At 40.8% G+C, this 17,373-nt stretch overlaps 1 protein-coding gene across 5 annotated transcripts in view; it reads left to right on the top strand.

The window, feature by feature from the left end:
* TTC13 (tetratricopeptide repeat domain 13) overlaps nt 1-17,373 on the top strand; it is an 81,013-nt gene that overhangs the window by 25,804 nt on the left and 37,836 nt on the right. For 3 of the 5 annotated variants that reach the window (XM_050949045.1, XM_050949044.1, XM_050949048.1), the window contains 5 exons: nt 1,504-1,569; nt 3,893-3,985; nt 8,712-8,828; nt 10,480-10,590; nt 16,211-16,308. In XM_050949045.1, the coding sequence (XP_050805002.1) occupies nt 1,504-1,569; nt 3,893-3,985; nt 8,712-8,828; nt 10,480-10,590; nt 16,211-16,308 (485 nt within the window). Of the gene's footprint in view, nt 1-1,503; nt 1,570-3,892; nt 3,986-8,711; nt 8,829-10,479; nt 10,591-12,566; nt 12,650-16,210; nt 16,309-17,373 lie in introns of all 5 variants that reach the window. The other 2 variants (XM_050949046.1, XM_050949047.1) reach the window with 2 other exon arrangements.

Raw genomic sequence — 17,373 nt, 5'->3', positions numbered from 1 at the left:
TGTATCCTTATGGACAAGATGGTCTAATTGACTGAAGCATAGGCCTTTGAGCCAGTACAGATATAAAATACATTATGGGTAGGCTATAAAATGGCATTAAAAAGTACTGTGTTGTAATGTAATAGCATCCTGCTATGTTTTTTTAACTCTTTTTTTTTTCTAATGGCATATGTGTTTATGTGTACAGTGAGGGTATGTTTGCACTACAGCTGCTACAGTGACACAGCTGTGTCACTGCAGCTATGCCTCTGTAGGGTAGACAGTTTCCACATCAACAGCAGGTTTTTCATCTATGTAGGTAATACACCTCTCTGAGAGATGGTGGCTGAAGTCCTTTTGTCGACTGGGAGTTAGGTTGACCTAGCTATGGTGCTCAGCATGCAAAATCTTTCACACCCCTGAGTGATGTAGCTAGATCAATCTAAGTTTTAGGTGTGGACCAGGCCACCTGGGGGAGGGGGCAGCCCCCCCCCAAGGCAGTAGCAGGACCTCGCTGGCTCTATTCTTGGAGGATCCCATGGCATGGATCAGCCCAGGGCTACTTGCCTCCTCCCCCTGCCCAGAGCCTCTTGCTCCTGCAGGCTCTAGAACAGAGGTTCTCAAACTGGGGGTTGGGATGCTTCAGGGAGTCATGAGGTTATTACATGGCGGGGTTGTGAGCTGTCAGCCTCCATCCCAAACCCCGCTTTGCCTCCAGCATTTATAGTGGTGTTAAATATATTAAAAAGTGTTTTTAATTTATATGGGGGGTCACACTCAGGGGCTTGCTATATGGAAGGTGTCACCAGTACGAAAGTTTGAGAATCACTGCTCTAGAAGATCTAAAATATAGAAAGCTGCAGCTGGCTAGTTATCCAGGGCAGCAGCAGGGAGAGCATGCAGGGAGTCCCCAGTAATCAGGGAGAGGAGGAGGGGAAGAGCACCAGGATGGGACTGTGCTTCTTCCCCACCCCTGCAACCACTGAGAATTCTGTGTGCGCTCTCCTCTCTGTTGCCCTGCCTTGGCCTTGGCACTTGGCTGACCACAGCGCCGTATGTCCTATGGTGTGAGAATCTCTGAAATAGAAAAAATGAGCACAAAAGTTACCTGTGTGTTGATTTGCTGATGACTGCCCATGCCACATTTTAATATCAGGTATTTTTGCTATAGCTTTAATTTAAAAAAAACTGTGTGGTTAGAATTATTTTTACCATGAGAAAAGAGGTTTCTCCTCAGTAACTCTACTCAGATTTGGTGAAGATGTTTTACTCATTTTCCAAGTAATTCCTCCGTAGGCAGAGATGAAACATGGACATTTTCAGCTCATAAATTGCAAGTTATGAGCTTATGGTGATGATGGGTTATAATAATCTTTTGTGTTTTTTACCTGGAGACCATGACTAAGGCCTGCTAATATTGAACACTGAACATTAAGTAAAAGTAGGCAGCTGAAGAAAGACACCTTCGATTCACCTACTCTAATTTTTTTAAAGATTGTTTTACTTGTGTTTTGCTCTGAATAGGAAGATCCAGAGCTAGTTAGTGCTATTTATGGACGAGGGATAGCATATGGGAAAAAAGGACTACATGTGAGTATTTAATAATTTAAATGATTGTCAGAAGTACTTGCCTACAAACTGTAAGAGGTTACAGGAGCTAAATCAACTAGAATTTATTAAACATATATACAGTCCCAAAGGCTTTCAGTATGTATTGTCATGCTATTAATGTTTTCTCTGAAACATCCTCTTCCTCTTATCTGAAGATGCTTTATGACTGGGGATCATACTTGTCAGGCATCAAAATCTTGGGGTGTGTGTGTGTGTGCGCGCATAACCTCATGGAGATCCCTGAAGAATAAGTAGTAGAGGGGGACCAGCTACTTTGTTTAGCAAACATACAGTGAGATGCTCTTGATGGCATTACTGTTTGGGCTGTTTCAAGCAGCTTCTATTTTGTATTCTTTGAATTGTCTTATTTATATTCTATGGTGTCTGTTGCTCCCCTTCCTCCTGGGGGTCATCCCTAAATACATACCCCATTCTTGGATTCAAGTCCTCAGTGGTATTAACGTGAATAATTTAATTTTATTTATTTATTTATTTATTTATTTTATTTTTGTTAAATAATAAGTATGTGAACTATACAGAGCCTTTCTTGTTTAACACAATAGCACCTGATTGGACCATTGTCAAAGCAGTTTGTAATATAAAGATCACTAGGCAAAGACCAACACAGTGATCCAGAGTTTGAAGAGTTGGCTATTAATGATTAAAAAAAATTAGTAAGGAAAAATGGATTAAAAAAATAGCCCTTTGTTTTATGTAGTGTAATTAACGTATCCAGATCCTGTCAGGAAGCTGAAATTGGCTTTTAGAATTGTGACTTCCTCCACTCCAGATTAATTGGTTGACTCAGTGGAAAATCCCATTGTGCAGAACCACTGTGTGCTAAAGAATGTTGACAGGTACTTACTTTCTGTGATCTTCACATTCATTTCTGTCTCAGCAAAGAGTTCTCTGGTTTTGGCAGCTGATTAAAAAAAGGTCTACTCCACAAATGATGGCTTCTGTGAGAAATATTTTGAAGTTTTTTTTTTTTCCTGACTTGATTCTAAAGATGGGCAAAAGGTTCAGGCAAAAGCTCCAGGTCACTCAAAATTCCTTCCCTTCCCCAAAAACTCAAACAAATGAACCAACCAACAAAAACAAAACAAAACCTTTTTCTCAAGTAGAGTTTCTCTAGCCCAAAACAGCAGAAGAGCCAAAGAAGCTATAAAGTCTGATATGGACTTTGCCAATCTATTTTATGTGTAAGTTACTCCGGTACTAGGATAATGCGTGGCAGTACTGCAAAACCTTTAGATAGGTAGGGGAAGTACTGGGAATGCCACCATATTTTCTAACCCAGATCATCAAAAGGTCTAGATGACACTGGTTTAAAGCACTAGTGGTTCCACACAGTTCCCATCATTCTTGCAGGTGAATCAGTAGTGATAATGGTGGTAAACTTTAGGGAAAAGTTTAGTGTAGACAAGGCCTAAGGAAATATTTTCTCCAGAGACTTGTGGGATAAAAAGAGGAGGCCATATGAACCAGATATTTACAATATCTGTGTAGACTCTGCAGCTAGTTTTGTCATGGTTCAGCTAGGTTATTGGAGATACAGATGTCTTTCAGTTAGCTTGATTTTTGAAAGTCCTTAATTATGAAACACAGCTTTGGCCTTTCTGGCTGATGCAGCTAATGAATTGCTAATTTGTTCTTCCGGAAAAAGCTTTTCTCCATTCTTGGAAAGTAGTGTCAGGAGGAGCTTGTGATATCACGGAAGAGAAGAAACTCCAGTCACATTTATGTGGCTGTAGCTGTTTCTGCTGGGACTGCTTTACTTGGCAAGAAAAAAAAAGTAGTGTACACTGAATCAGACAAAACTGTTTTATGGTACATGTTGTAGAGCCTCATGTTTTTTTTGGTTTCAAGGGAGTGTGACATAGCTTTATATTAGCTGACAAAATGCACTTCGTAGTACCACAATTCTTGGTGAAGAGATTTTGAGCACTAAAACATAATGCTTATTGTATAAAGAATATTTGCAGTGCAACTCCAGTAAGTGAAGATGAAACACTGAGGGGTCTGTTTGCAAAATATTGCAGATGTTGCATATGGATAAAAGGAGTCCCTTTAGTTATTGAGTTTTAGTATACAAACAGCTTGTTCAGTTAATACTTGCAGTATAAAGCATCTTATCCCTATTAGAAATGATATTGAAGTATTTTGATGACTAGAGGTTATTGTTTATTGATTGTCTTTTGACTTTTGTCCTTAAAAATTATTAGTGTAACTCTCTAAGGTCAGTTACTATAATAATAAAGCATGAACTGGCTGCTTATAGGGTTTAATTTCTCTTTTTAAGGACATAAACAATGCTGAGCTTGCCCTGTATGAGCTGAGCAGAGTAATTAGTCTGGAACCAGATCGCCCTGAAGTATTTGAACAGCGAGCAGAGGTGACATTTTTCTTTCTCAGACTTTTCAAGTGCAACTCTTTCAAATACTTAAACATATTTCTTCTGGCTTCATTCACCCTTTTAATGGTTAAAGCTCTTGCTTTCTCCACTAGAGATATCTCCCTGTTTAAATGCTTTTAAAGTATACATATTTGCTACACGAAAAGTACATATTTCATGGTATTTGTGAAAACTTGTATAGAATGTGTAGTGACTAAAGCCAAATAGATTGGCAAGTAATTGACATAAACAAGTATTTAGCTTTGTATATATTGAATAATGCAGAATCATTCTTTCTTTTGTAACCTGTTGTAATGAATCAAATAGTAGATAAAAATCCTGTTCAGTTATGGTTATTGTACTACAAAAAATTCCTAAGTTCAATCATATTGCATTATGGCTACCAGTTAAAACATCAAGCATTCAAAGTGTGTGTTAATGTAGCGCTTTTGCGTTCAGAAACATAAACAAGATTAATCAAGAATTCCGTAACTTTTAGCTGAAGATAATGTTCAGTGCGGTCAGTTACAAACATGTGCACAATTTCTGCAGCCCAGCATCTCCCACAATTCTCAATGTCTAGGCTCTTCCTCTTCTCTCTGCAGTTACTGAAGGTGGATCAAAGTCCTGGTGCCTCGTGCTCTGGCCACTCTCCTGTTCTCCACTTGCCACCAGATTCTCTGCCTCCATGGCAGCATGTGGACAGTAATTCTGTCTCTCCTGCCTATTTTCTTTGGAGAGCTTTTTGGCAATTTTGGGAATGGAGAGCAGTGTTCTCCCTTTCCTCCTTCCTGGTTCGGTTTACAGGTGGTGACTTAACCCACCCTGCTCCTCTGCTACAGTGTCTTCCCTGCTGGCTCCTCTGCACTTATCAGGCATGAACAGAGCAGCCCAAAAAGTGCCAAACAAAATCGAAATGGTTCTCCATTTGTGAGACCACTTTCCTGGGCTTGGCAGATAGTGAGTTGTACCCAGGCTGTAGACCCAGTCTTCTGTCCGTAACTCAGTTAGTTCCTGGGGCTGTGATCTCTCCTGGCTGAAAGATCTCAGGGCAATAAAGGGTAGAGATCACCCTGACTTTGGCTCTATTTTAAATAGTTTCCCTGGCAACAGCATTCATAGGTGAGGCCTTAAGGGGTACAATGAGGTTCCGAGCCAGAGCCATGGTTTCCAGCTCAGTAACCAGGAACCACCTACCTCTCCATCCTTGGAAAATGGATACCCACTCAAAGCACGTTCTGTGCTCTGCCAAGTTTACAGACTCCCTTCTTTTCAGGGAAAAGCTAGACAGGGCAGTGGCAAACCATGTGGAAAAATCGAATCAGTCTTTCCTGGTGCTATTTACTGCTTCCAGTAGAGAATACAGACTTGCCATCGGACAGAGAGGATGCTTTTGGCCTTCATCCTCTCAGATGTACCAGAGAAGGCAGAGCAGATTCTTCAAAGGAGAGCTGTGGAACTGGGCTTTGGGGGAAAGCCCAAAGGGAACACCACCCTTTCCAAAGCCTCTTTCTGACAGAGACCACATAGGCCTGTGCCCAGAGCTGAAGCTAGAGAGCAGGCAGAATTTCCTGTTTCCTGGAGGAGTGGGTTGCATTGACTACAGACAGGTGGGTAAGGGGTAGGGTGACTAGACAGCAAATGTGAAGAATCGGGATGGGAGTGGGGGGTAATAGGAGCCTGTGTAAGAAAAAGACCAAAAAATCGGGACTGTCCCTATAAAATCGGGACATCTGGTCACCCTAGTAAGGGGATAGTGAGCCAGGGCTCCCCCCCTCCATATTCATCCATTTCCCCCATCTCCCACAACCCTATAAAGTGCAATCTGATCCAGAATGAGATGTCTTGTCTTTTAGATATGGAAGCAATTGAAAGTATTCCCTCAGAAGCACATGGCGGGAATCTGAGCCATTCCTGTCCTTAAAAGGTTCAACAGGTGGATAAAGAAAACAAAGTTTTGAATGGAGACCCTGACATCCCTGTCTTGGGGATTCTTCTGGCTTCTGTGTACCTGACAGATACATTCTTCCATATTTCTATCAGATTGTAGAACTGCAGATTTCTAAGGTTTGTTTATGGCAGGAAGCATTATCTGTACTGGATGTTCCCATTTGGCCCGTCCACAGCCCCCAGAGTCTTTGCAAAGAAGTTAGTGGCAATCAGCCAGACTCTCATCTCAGGTTATCCACTGGTATCCCTTTCTGGAATCCTGGATGACATCTTGATCAAAGCTCCATCTCCTTCATTAACACATGCAGCCATGTCCTTGACTTAATCTGCAGGTACACTTTTTTGTTACCAATGTTAAGAAAAGCCTCTTGACTCCATCCACCAAAAATACCTTACTTAGGAATGGACATAGATACCTTGATAGCAAAGATCTGCCCATCCCTAGAAAGATTCCAGAAGATTCTGGACCTTCTTCCATTATTGTGGAGCCACAAGTGAGTGTTTAAAAGTTGGTTTGTAGCACAGAGCCTGTGGTCTGGTAGAGAACCTACAGGTAGGCAGATTTCTTAGAGCAATCCGATTAACTAAATTAGTGGTCAGGCTGCTTTTTCCAAGAACCTGTTGCTTGTGCTGAAAGCCCTAACAAGTCATCTCTTCAAACCACTAACACCAGCATCAGCATTCTGTTTGTCTATCATTACGTGCTTTCTGATAGCCATCATGTCTGCCACATGAGTGTTGGAGCTGTGGCCTTATCTATGCAGGAACCTTACTGCTTGTTCCATGAGGACACGGTGGTGCTCAGAACTCTGGAATCGTTTATTCCACGTTTCGTAGACTCACAGACTTTAAGGTCAGAAGGGACCATTATGATCATCTAGTCTGACCTCCTGCACAGCGCAGGCCACAGAATCTCACCTACCCATTCCTGTAACAAACCCCTAACCTATGTCAGAGTTACTGAAGTCCTCAAATTGTGGTTTGAAGACCTCAAGCTGCAGAGAATCTTCCAGCAAGTGACCCATGCCCCATGCTGCAGAGGAAGACGAAAAACCTCCATCTATGCTTCCCAAGAGGAGATTCTTCCTTCATTCTATCTGAGGTCACAACATCCTGCAGAGAAGAGATGGTGCACCTTTGATGTCAGAAGACCCTGAAAATCTACTTCAAACATATAGAATCCTTGAGAAGGTTGGGTGCCCTATTCATGTCTTTCCACCCAAAATGCAAAGGACACAGAGCTTCCAAGCCTCCATTGCTAGATGGATTAGTCTGTGCATTGTGGAGGCATACAAGGCATCAGAGTGTCCAATCCTGAAAGGGTTCAGGGCACGCTCCCAGTGATCCTTGGCTAACTTATAGGCAGAAAGAGCAAATGGCACACAAGCAATTGGCAAGGCAGCCACCTGGTCAACAGCTGCTACCTTTATCAAGCACTATAAGGTGGCCTTCCTGTCTGCAGAAGCTCCCTTTGGCAGGAAGGTGCTGGACACAATAGCCCAGATATAAATCTTTTAAATGGGGAGGGATACCTTTCTTCCCCCTACCCCTTCTTTCTGACCTTTTCTACAACCCTCCCTACATCTGTTCACCTCTTGCTACTTCCCAGACATCCAGACTTGTGGAAAATGCTGGACTGTAGAACCGAAAATTTCTTACCGACAGTTTCCTTTCTGCTGTTAGAGGCTCCCACAATTTTACCCACCCCAAATGGTTTCTATAAGCCAAAAAGTCAGATACTGGCATGGGATTTTTTACTATGTGAACATTTTATGGTTCACCGTAAATAGTTGGTCTAAAGCGACAAAGAGTCCTGTGGCACTTTATAGACTAACAGATATATTGGAGCATAAGCTTTTGTGGGTGAATACTCACTTAGTCAGATGCATGTCATGCATAGTTGGTTTAGTTACCTCTGGAGTGTTTGTTATTAATATTGTTTATAGAAGTTTTTATGGCTTTGAAATAACTCATCTGATGGTAAGTGGGATCAAAGGGGGAATGGCCCAGAGCACGTAGCTCTGAGACTTTGATTTGCATTGGTGAGCTGCAGAAAGAAGGGGAGCTGCTCAGACATCCAAATTTGTGGGAGACACTGCTAGCAGAAAGGAAATGATGAGTAAGAAACTCTGTTTTTTGCATTCCAAATATGAAGAAAATAAACATCTGTCAAAACACAACATAATTGTGTATACAGTTTTTTTTAATAAAAAGTTTTGATTCACAGTTTTCATGCTATTTTAGGTATGGTGGTTTTGCATTATTCTCATAATTTTTATCTAAGAGTGTATATACCAGAGTTGGTCAAAAACATTTCAGTGGAACAGTTTTCTGTTGGAAAATACTATTTCGTTTGAAATCAAAAGTTGAATGTATCAACTTCAGCTATTTTGACAGAAGTTTCAAAATTAATTAAAATTAGAACAGACTATTTCAACTCATTTTGTTCTGACATTGTACTATATTGTATTGACATTATCAAAATTCAAGCATATTTCCAAATATTTTGTTCTGTGAGATATTTTGAGATTTTGACTTTGTCCTGAATCAGGAGAAAAACAAATATCAGAATTTTCAGTGGGATGAAAATTCTGTTTTCTGACCAGCTCTAGTAAATACACAAAGTAAAATACGTATATACTTGAGAACAAGATTAATTGTACAGGCATGAAAGTAAAAACATATTGCAAGATAAAACAGTTCTGAGATTGCTCAGCATACTCTAGGACAACTCAGTGTACTCTTTCTAGGTTAATTGCTTACTTTGGATTTATAGATATTGTCTCCCCTGGGCCGAATTAGTGAGGCACTGGCTGATCTCACTAAAGCTATTCAGCTGCAGCCATCAGCACGACTTTACAGGCACAGAGGTACTCTTTACTTCATATCTGAGGTTAGTTTTTTGCCATTAGATGCTACATTCATGAAAGAATAAGGATTTCTCCCCTCCCCATTGAAAACTAATCTTCATATAGTTATGACTGACCAGCAGTTTACTTGCCTTTTTAGAGAATTGTGATCAGAGGAGGCCTTAAAGTATTTTGTTTTCATGAATTACTTAGTGGACAGGAAATACGTTGTATAAAAATTAATGCAGACAATCTATAATCTCATAACTACTTTTGTGTCTTCTGGGATCAGTGGGGGTGCACAGAGAAACTTGCTTTGATAGTGAAGATAATTGTCCATGGGGATTATTGTTGGATACTCATTTTTAAAAAGGAAAAATATACAGAACTACAGGGGTGTGTGTGGTGTGAGAACCCCAGCAATATAAAACAATCTATTATCCTCACAAAATGCTGAAATCCTATCTTCTTGCTATGAAAATAATTATTACAGTAAAAGCTATTTTATCCAGCACTTCACCAACCAGAAAGCTCTATTTCTATTTCTGATCTTCGTTTAAATTCCGGTTTATAGTACGGTTGGTACAAGGCCGGCAGGGGATTGGGGCACAGGAGGGAGTGTGGAGTGCAGGCTCTGGGAGGGAATTTGGATACGGGGATGGGGATGGGGGCATGGGTTCTGGGAGGGAGCGTGGGTGCGAGAGGGTGCAGGGATTTGGGATGCAGGGTGCCAGATCTGGGGGGCACTTATCTTAGGCAACTCCTCACAAACGGTGACCTGTCCCAGCTGCTCCTAGGTGGAGGCGTGACAGGCAGCTCTGTGTGCAGCCTCTGCCTTCAAGTGCTGCCCTCGCAGGTCCCATTGGCCGTGGTTCTCAGCCAATGGGAGCTGCAGAGCTAGTGCTCGGGGCGGGGTTGGAGCAGCATGCAGAGCTGCCTGCTGCGCCTCCAACTAGGAGCAGCCAGGACAGGTTGCCGTTTGTGGAAAGCCACCCAAAGTGAGTGCCTCCCCAGATCTGGCACCCTACACCTCCTCCCACGCCCCAACCCTCTGGCCTGAGCCCCCTCCCCCACCTAACTCCCCCCCTCTTAGTTAATCAGCATTTTTCACTTACTGGCACCCCTCCTTCCCCCAACATGCCGGATAAAACAGCTTTTACTGTATTATTTTGGCATTTTTAAGGACACAGCTTCAGGTTAGTTTAGATATTGTTGCCTCAAAAATGGTATGCACATTGAATAGCTGATATCCCAAGGGAATGATGTAAAATCAATTTATTCAGTTGACTTAACTCAGCCTATTTTCAATTCATTTCTCCATTCACTTCATCCAATTTTTTTCTTGCAGCAGTTGCTATGAGAAGAAAGGTGGAAATAAATTGTGCTATACATTCCTTTTTGTTTGCCATTCTGACTGACATTTGGCTATCTCTGCTGCTTTAAATGGTGCTGGAGCTGAATTCCTTCTATTTTCCTTCTTAAGGATATTTGCTTTCCTTGTTCCTTCTAAAGAAGAGGCATTTTATCTTAGCACTATTGAGATTGAGTCAGCATATTAGTATAAACCTAGAACTTGAGATCACTCTGTTGGAGCAAAATGCGTACGTGTAACCATAAGAGAGTTTGTTTGTATTCCTCTTGATCAGCTAGATCTAGCAATTTCTGTGTCATCTGAAAGCTGTTTTTGTCCAACAGGACTATGCAACAGCTCATGAAGACTTTCAGCGTTCCTTGGAACTGAACAAAAATCAGCCTATAGCTATGCTATACAAAGGCTTAACCTTTTTCCATAGAGGACTTCTGAAGGTAAATTTGTTTTTAAATGTCCTCTTGCAGAACAATGCCTTCAATATTAAGTTATTCTAGCTGTTGTAGATATTCTGTAGATGTCCTTGTTTTTTCTCATGTCTGAGATAAATCATTATACCAAACCTTTTTAGGCTCTGTTAAATCCAGTTGCACTTCTTGGTTCACTGAAAATATATCTGATGCATCATGTAGATATGTGCCTTGTAGATATCAGATATTCTCACTGGAACACATGTGACTGATGGAATATATGATGTCAAATAGGGACAGATTTTCAAAAGTGCTTGACACCCAGGGGCTGACACTGAAAATATGTCCAGTTAAGTCCAAAATTTCTTTCTGTCAAATGAAAAAGAATGCCTAGGAATATTGACAAGGAAGGGGACTGGAGAGGAAAACACTGGTAGCTTTCTTACTGCATGAATTAGGAGAAGGTAAGGGGAGTCCCCTCCAGGCAGCCGATGGGGATCTTTACATATGCATTTAATGCATGTCAAACCTGAAACTCTTATGCAAACATTATGGAGGGGAAAAGCCATGTATGTGCTTCCAAAGACTTGAAACAGAAGGCAAATAACTCCCCTTCACACAAAATGGATTTTCTAAAAATCACATGGTTTTTGGACATCTGACTCAGACTTTTGAATGTTTGAGGTTGGCAATACTGGATCTGTTCCTAACTTACTGGAGTGTGGGGAGCTGCTGGTGCTTTTTTCTCAGGGTTCCTCCCTCCCAATCCATCTCCCAGCTGCTGCTTGTTTTCCCCTATACTTTTTCCATTCCTGAACTTTCAATCAAAAATCAGGAAAGAGCAGGTTAAGGACCTTAAATTGTCAGGATGTCTTTTGTAAATCTTATCTGAAAGTAGCACAGTGGCTCTTGGTAGTGAACTAGATCTCCAGTGTAGTGCTGACTTGAGAGAAATGTGCTACTTACTGAATCCCCGCCAGCACTTCCTGCAGCACCCTGGGTTATCATTGTTGCAATTCTATCCAAATTGTGATCTAAACCCACCCTGATTTAATTTGAGACTTGATGAGATTAGATCCTGGATTGAATGTTTGATTGTAATTAGTGCAGTAACTGAATTCTTAACACACTCAAACTAGAATTGAAATACTGTAATTTGCCCGTTCTGTCATTTACCTTTTCTCTAAATTAGTACATATATTCATTTGTTTAAATCCCATCCCTGCCTAAAGGCTTAGTGGGCATTAAGTTCTTCTACTGACTGAAGTCCTAACTGTGCTGTTTGTCATTTAGTAAAGCATTAAACTAAGAAGTATTAAGAGAATTCATTTGAGTCCTAGTTAATGAGCTATGAGTCTGAGGTTTAGATTAATGAAGTCTGGACCATATAAAGTAATTTGAATTCCGACTAACATGGCTCTGCCAGCAAAAAATCCTACTTTAGATGCAGTTATACCAGCAAAACATTATTTTGCCAATGTAACTTATTCCATTTGGGCAATTAGTTTAAACTATACCAGCAGAAAAACTCTTTTGCCAAATAATCTGCATCTCCATGAGGGCAGTATACTGGTAATCTGTCCTGTGAAGTGAATCTGTGTGTAAAAGTTAAAAAGGGTGTTGTGAGTGAGGCGGGGTTCGGGAGGAAGACAGGATGGCCTTGTAGTTAAGGCATTGGACTAAATCTCAGGAGAAGAGAGTTCAGTCCCTCACTGCATGTGGTATTGGGAGAGTTGCTTACTTCATAGCTTATTGTAGCATAAAAAAGGATTCTAGCATTTTTAATTGTGTGATTTGTAGCACAAACTACTGTAATATTTTACTAGTACACTTTTGGCTTTTGTAATGTATAATGCCATGGTCAAACCTTCCACAGGTCTTTCTTAACAGCACAAAATCCTTAGTAATTACTGAATTAATTTAAATTTAAAGTTATTGAATTTAACTGTAGACAAGGATAATTAATGACAGCTAATCATGATGCCTACGTGTGTTTTATGTAGGAAGCTATTGAATCATTCAAAGAAGCCCTGAAGCAGAAAGCTGATTTCATAGATGCATATAAAAGTCTGGGACAGGCCTATAGGTAAGCACATTCAGAAATAGCTTTTTAATGCCACTGGCTTAAAGCCTCTACCACACTTTCAACACTACATATCAATAAAAATAACACACTAGTCTTTAATCACATATTTTTTTCTCTATATTTTGATGTGTTATTCTTGATAGTTATCGATAGCATGGACTTCAGAGTTGAGCTCAGTATAAATAAAACAAAGGCAAAGAGGTTTTAGTATAAATCCAAAGTAAACAGGTCTCTTAAGGTATATCTACACTGCAGTCAGAGGTGTGATTGCAGCCTGGGTAGGCATACCCCTGCTAGCTTTAATCTAGCTAGCACCGCTAAAAATAGCAGTGAAGATGTGGTGTTGGGGGGGCCCCGGCATGAGCTAGCAATGCAAGCATGTACCCAGGAGAGCTTGTACAGTCCATGCCTCCACGTCTTCACTGCTATTTTAGCCTTGCTAGCTATATTAAAGCTACCACGAGTATATCTATCCAGGAGCAGCGCCAGAGTTTCTGGCGCCCTAGGCAGAATTCGGGGGGCGGCATTTTGTGCGCTCCCCACGAGGTGCGCGGAGCTTCCGGTTCCACTTCCATCGTGCAGCCGAAGAAGGACCCTCCGCTGAAATGCCGCAGGCGTCAGTGGCAGTTATTGAGCTGCTCAATTGCTGCGGAAAACAGCGGCAGGCACATTGGCAGAAGGTCCTTCTTTGGCGGCGCGACGGGAGCGGAACTGAAAGCTCCCGTGCACCCCATGGGGAGTGCACAAAATGCCGTCCCCCGAATCCTGGCGCCCTAGGTGACCGCCTAGGGTCGCCTAATGGAAGCGCTGGCCCTGTATCTACCCAAGCTGCAATCACACTTCCAATTGCCCTGTAAACATACCACTTGGGCCCTCATTTACCCGTTCTTTGGCTTCTTATCAGTATCATTGTTGAAACATATCCCCAAGTTATATTGTATAAAGTGGGGTAAACATTATGAACCACAGTTGAATATTTTATTCTCATAATGAGAACTTGCTAGATGGTTTCTGAAATCATCGTAATATTTAGACAGCAATGAGTGGTCTTTGCATGTTTAAGTTTTGACTTAATTATATAGTGCCACAAGTGTGATAAATGCTATATAAATTAATATAAACACAGGGTCTCTGCCCTTAGTGTTTGCAATCTAAATACTTACACTAAAACTGGGAAGTAATTATTTTTAAAAACCAACCTGTTGTTTTTTTGCTCTAAGTATAAGCAAAATAAATTCTTTTTGAAAAACCTAATGTATTTAAATTGCACTCTTATTCAGGAGTTAGGTAATGGGTCATTCTTTAGTTTTGCTTTTAATAATGATATTGAAATGATGAGAAGAGAACTTGACTTTGTTTATTAAGGCTTTGAATTTATATGTCTTTAAAAAGGTGATCTACAGATAATAACTAGATAGAAAAGCAGTTGTGGATAGGTTATATATTTAAAAAAATTAATAATATATAAACCAGTCATCATCCTGACTACTATGTCTGTATATTGTATTCCCTCTCTTCCCTACAACCCTCTGTACTCCGTCAGGTTTTTCTTTCATATTTTGGACTATTAAGTTTGGAAAACACCTACATTATGTGATTGGTGCTACTGCAATATAAATTGTTGCCTGTCTAATCTTAATTTGGCCCCCTGGCAATATGCATTATAATATAGTCTTGAATTATATGATCACCTACTATTTTTTCCTACTGGACCCGTGCCCCATTTTGTGTACAGGATGGACTGCACGCCTGTTCACAAGTTTTTATCCTTATCGTTCAGTGTGCTATTTGCCTCTGTCTTGTTTACCACAGCATCTAAACCTTGCACTGAGTATGCAATTATTAATTCCTCATGCGTTTTCTGTGACGCTCATCACAGTAGTATGGATGCTTCACAGACATTAATTCATTGATCTTCACAACATCCCTTTGAGGGAAGAAGTGGGGATTTTTATTATTCTTCTATACATGGAGAATAGAAGGAAAAATTGTCAAATGTCTCCTATGTTTGGGTGCCCAGTTTAAGGATCCTAGGACCTGACTTTTTCAGATAATTTAGTATTGCCAACCCCAAAGGTTCAAAAATCATGAGTCAAATCCCCCAAAATTATGAGATTATTTTTAAAAGGGTTATGTTGTGATTTGGGGCAGGGTGTTAAAACACAACAGATCAATGTGTGGGTGTGACAGTTCGCATAGCCGGCTTTCCCTGATTTCAGTAAGGTGATTTTGGCCACCATGGCAGGAGCTTTTATTGTGTCCCTGATGGTACAGAGCTTCCAGCATCTCTCTAATCCCAAAATTCTAATTAATTGTCCCTCCATCTGACCAACACCCTCCACCCCAGCAATTTATTGTACAACTCTTGCATCAGTTTTGTCCTCTCCCAAAATTCTAATTAATTGTCCCTTCATCTGACCAACACCCCCCACCCCAGCAATTTATTGTACAACTCTTGCATCAGTTTTGTCCTCTCCCATCTCCCACATCTACTGCTCCTGCAGGTTCATGATTCTTCTCTGCCTGTAGTGGGGGCAGGTCCAGGGGCTCTTTCCCTTCCCAGTCCTTGTGTTGCAGGGATAATGAGGGGAAGGGGGAGGAGCAGAGGGAAGATGATCCATCTTTCACAGCAGGGAGAAGGAAGCAGAGCATCCTTGCACTGCTGGGCTATGTGTTCCCTCCTGTGAGAATGGAGTCGACTTCTCCCTCTCCCTTCTCATGTGAGTGGAGCAGAGAGGGATCTGCCTGCTCCTATAGCTGTTTCCCAGGAGACAGGTAGCTAGGATCTGGGGGCCCTTGCAGCAGGCAGGATTGAAATTCAGGAGAGGGATGGAGCTTCTTGCATCATTGTGAGGCTGGTTCTACCCCCAGCCAAAATTGTTACTTGTGAGGAAATTGCAAGAGTTGGTGACACTGGAATATTTAACATTTTATAGCCCTTTAAATGTTCATAAAACAGATCCCATTGACTTCATTTACATTTATTAACACTTAGCACTGCTACAAATCAGACCCCAGGGCCTCAAGTTGGGAACCCAGAAAATGAGGAACACACAATTAATGACCACCTGTGAAAAGCTTGATTTAAGTGATTTCGTCAGAGTCACACAGGAACTGTATGGCAGAGTAGGGATAGAATTCAGTTCTCCAGGATGGGCTTCAACTGTCTTCACCATGAGACGCTTCTTTCTCTTCCTACAGTCTCCTGCCTCATTCATTACACATCTTGCAACTTCTGTAACAAATGTGGCAAGGATTCTACAGAAAAAAGCCTCCTTCATTGTGCACTCTTGCTTCAATCCCTGAGCACCGTTCATCCTGTCCACTGAGTAAAAAAGGCAGAGATCCTGCAGGGGGAAGAAGTATGATTATCATGCAGTTAAAGACTGTATGCACAAGGGGGCAGAATTAACAATTGCACAAGCAACCTCATAATAGCATATTTAAAAAAAATAGCCTATTAAGGTTATGTAGTGGATGTCTCAAAATAGACATGATAGAGTAGTATTTCAGCACATTAAATTCAAACTTACCTCCTTTTGTCTTTCTTGCCAAGCACAGACCCAATGCAATCACCAGTGCCTTGGTGCACTTCTAATCATGCACTTTCCTGGTAACATCAGACCCACCATGGCTGAGTGCTGGAGCCTGCCTGTAAGGCAAGTCCTGTTTTATTTTCCCCAGTAGTGCATGTGTAAATCTGTATCCATTAAGGTACATGGTATTAACTTCTTGAAAAGTAACCTCTTTATTCTTTAGGAGGTTTTTCAGCACAGCTGTTGCTTTCTTTTCTAATATAGGCAGGCTCCGTCAGTAGGGGTTTTGGCAACTGTTAGCAAAATAGATGGTGGGATATGCAACTGAACAGGAGCTGGCAGTCATGGGTATGCAGGAGTGTTTCATTTCTTATTCAGATCTGCTAATTTAAAGTTTAGCAGATATTAAAAACATGCCAAAATGTGTGTCTCAAGTCATTTGGAAAACAAAGCCAAAATTTTTCAGACGTTATTTGTAGATCACCTTTTAAGCTAAAGATAAGATAATAAATTCTATGGATTTTTTTAAGGACAGAAGGGGTTAATTGTGATGATCTAATCCAGGAGTTTTCCAACTGGGAGTCGGGACCCCTCAGGGGGTCCCAAGGTTATTACGGGAGCTGTCAGACTCCACTCCAAACCCTATTTTTAAATATTAAAAAAAACAGTGTTTTTAATTTAAAAGGGGGACGTGGGTCGCATTCAGAGGCTTGGTATGTGAAAGGGGTCACCTCAGTACAAAAGTTCGAGAACCACCAATCTAATCTGACTACCTACATAACACAAATCTTAAATATCACCTAGGAACTCCTGCATCAAATACATTCTATTTCAATCACAAATTATTGAATCTTTTTTCAGATCATCTGCTTTTGAAAAGGCTTTTGAATATGAACATTAATCAGTTAATGAACCCGCTTTAAAAATATAAACTAGTTCTTCTGCTTGGTAACTGTGTGTGCTTTGATTCTTTATTTTTAATGCTGCTATCTTAAATGTGCGTGGTTGGTTGGAACTCATTTAATATATTAAAATTGAATATTGTAAACTGAATTCAGAATCTTTGGTTTTACATGCCAGTTTTATGAAAAGGATATTAATTTAATTTTTAAAACTATATCATGTTCTATTGGCTGTATCTACTTGTGAAATTAAATAATTCTAAATGTAATGATCAGTTTGGCCACT

This window comes from Gopherus flavomarginatus, chromosome 4 (assembly GCF_025201925.1).
Source record: "Gopherus flavomarginatus isolate rGopFla2 chromosome 4, rGopFla2.mat.asm, whole genome shotgun sequence".
Lineage (NCBI taxonomy): Eukaryota > Metazoa > Chordata > Testudines > Testudinidae > Gopherus > Gopherus flavomarginatus.
Note: the sequence above shows the minus strand (reverse complement) of the source record. Positions and strands in the feature narration are given on the sequence as shown.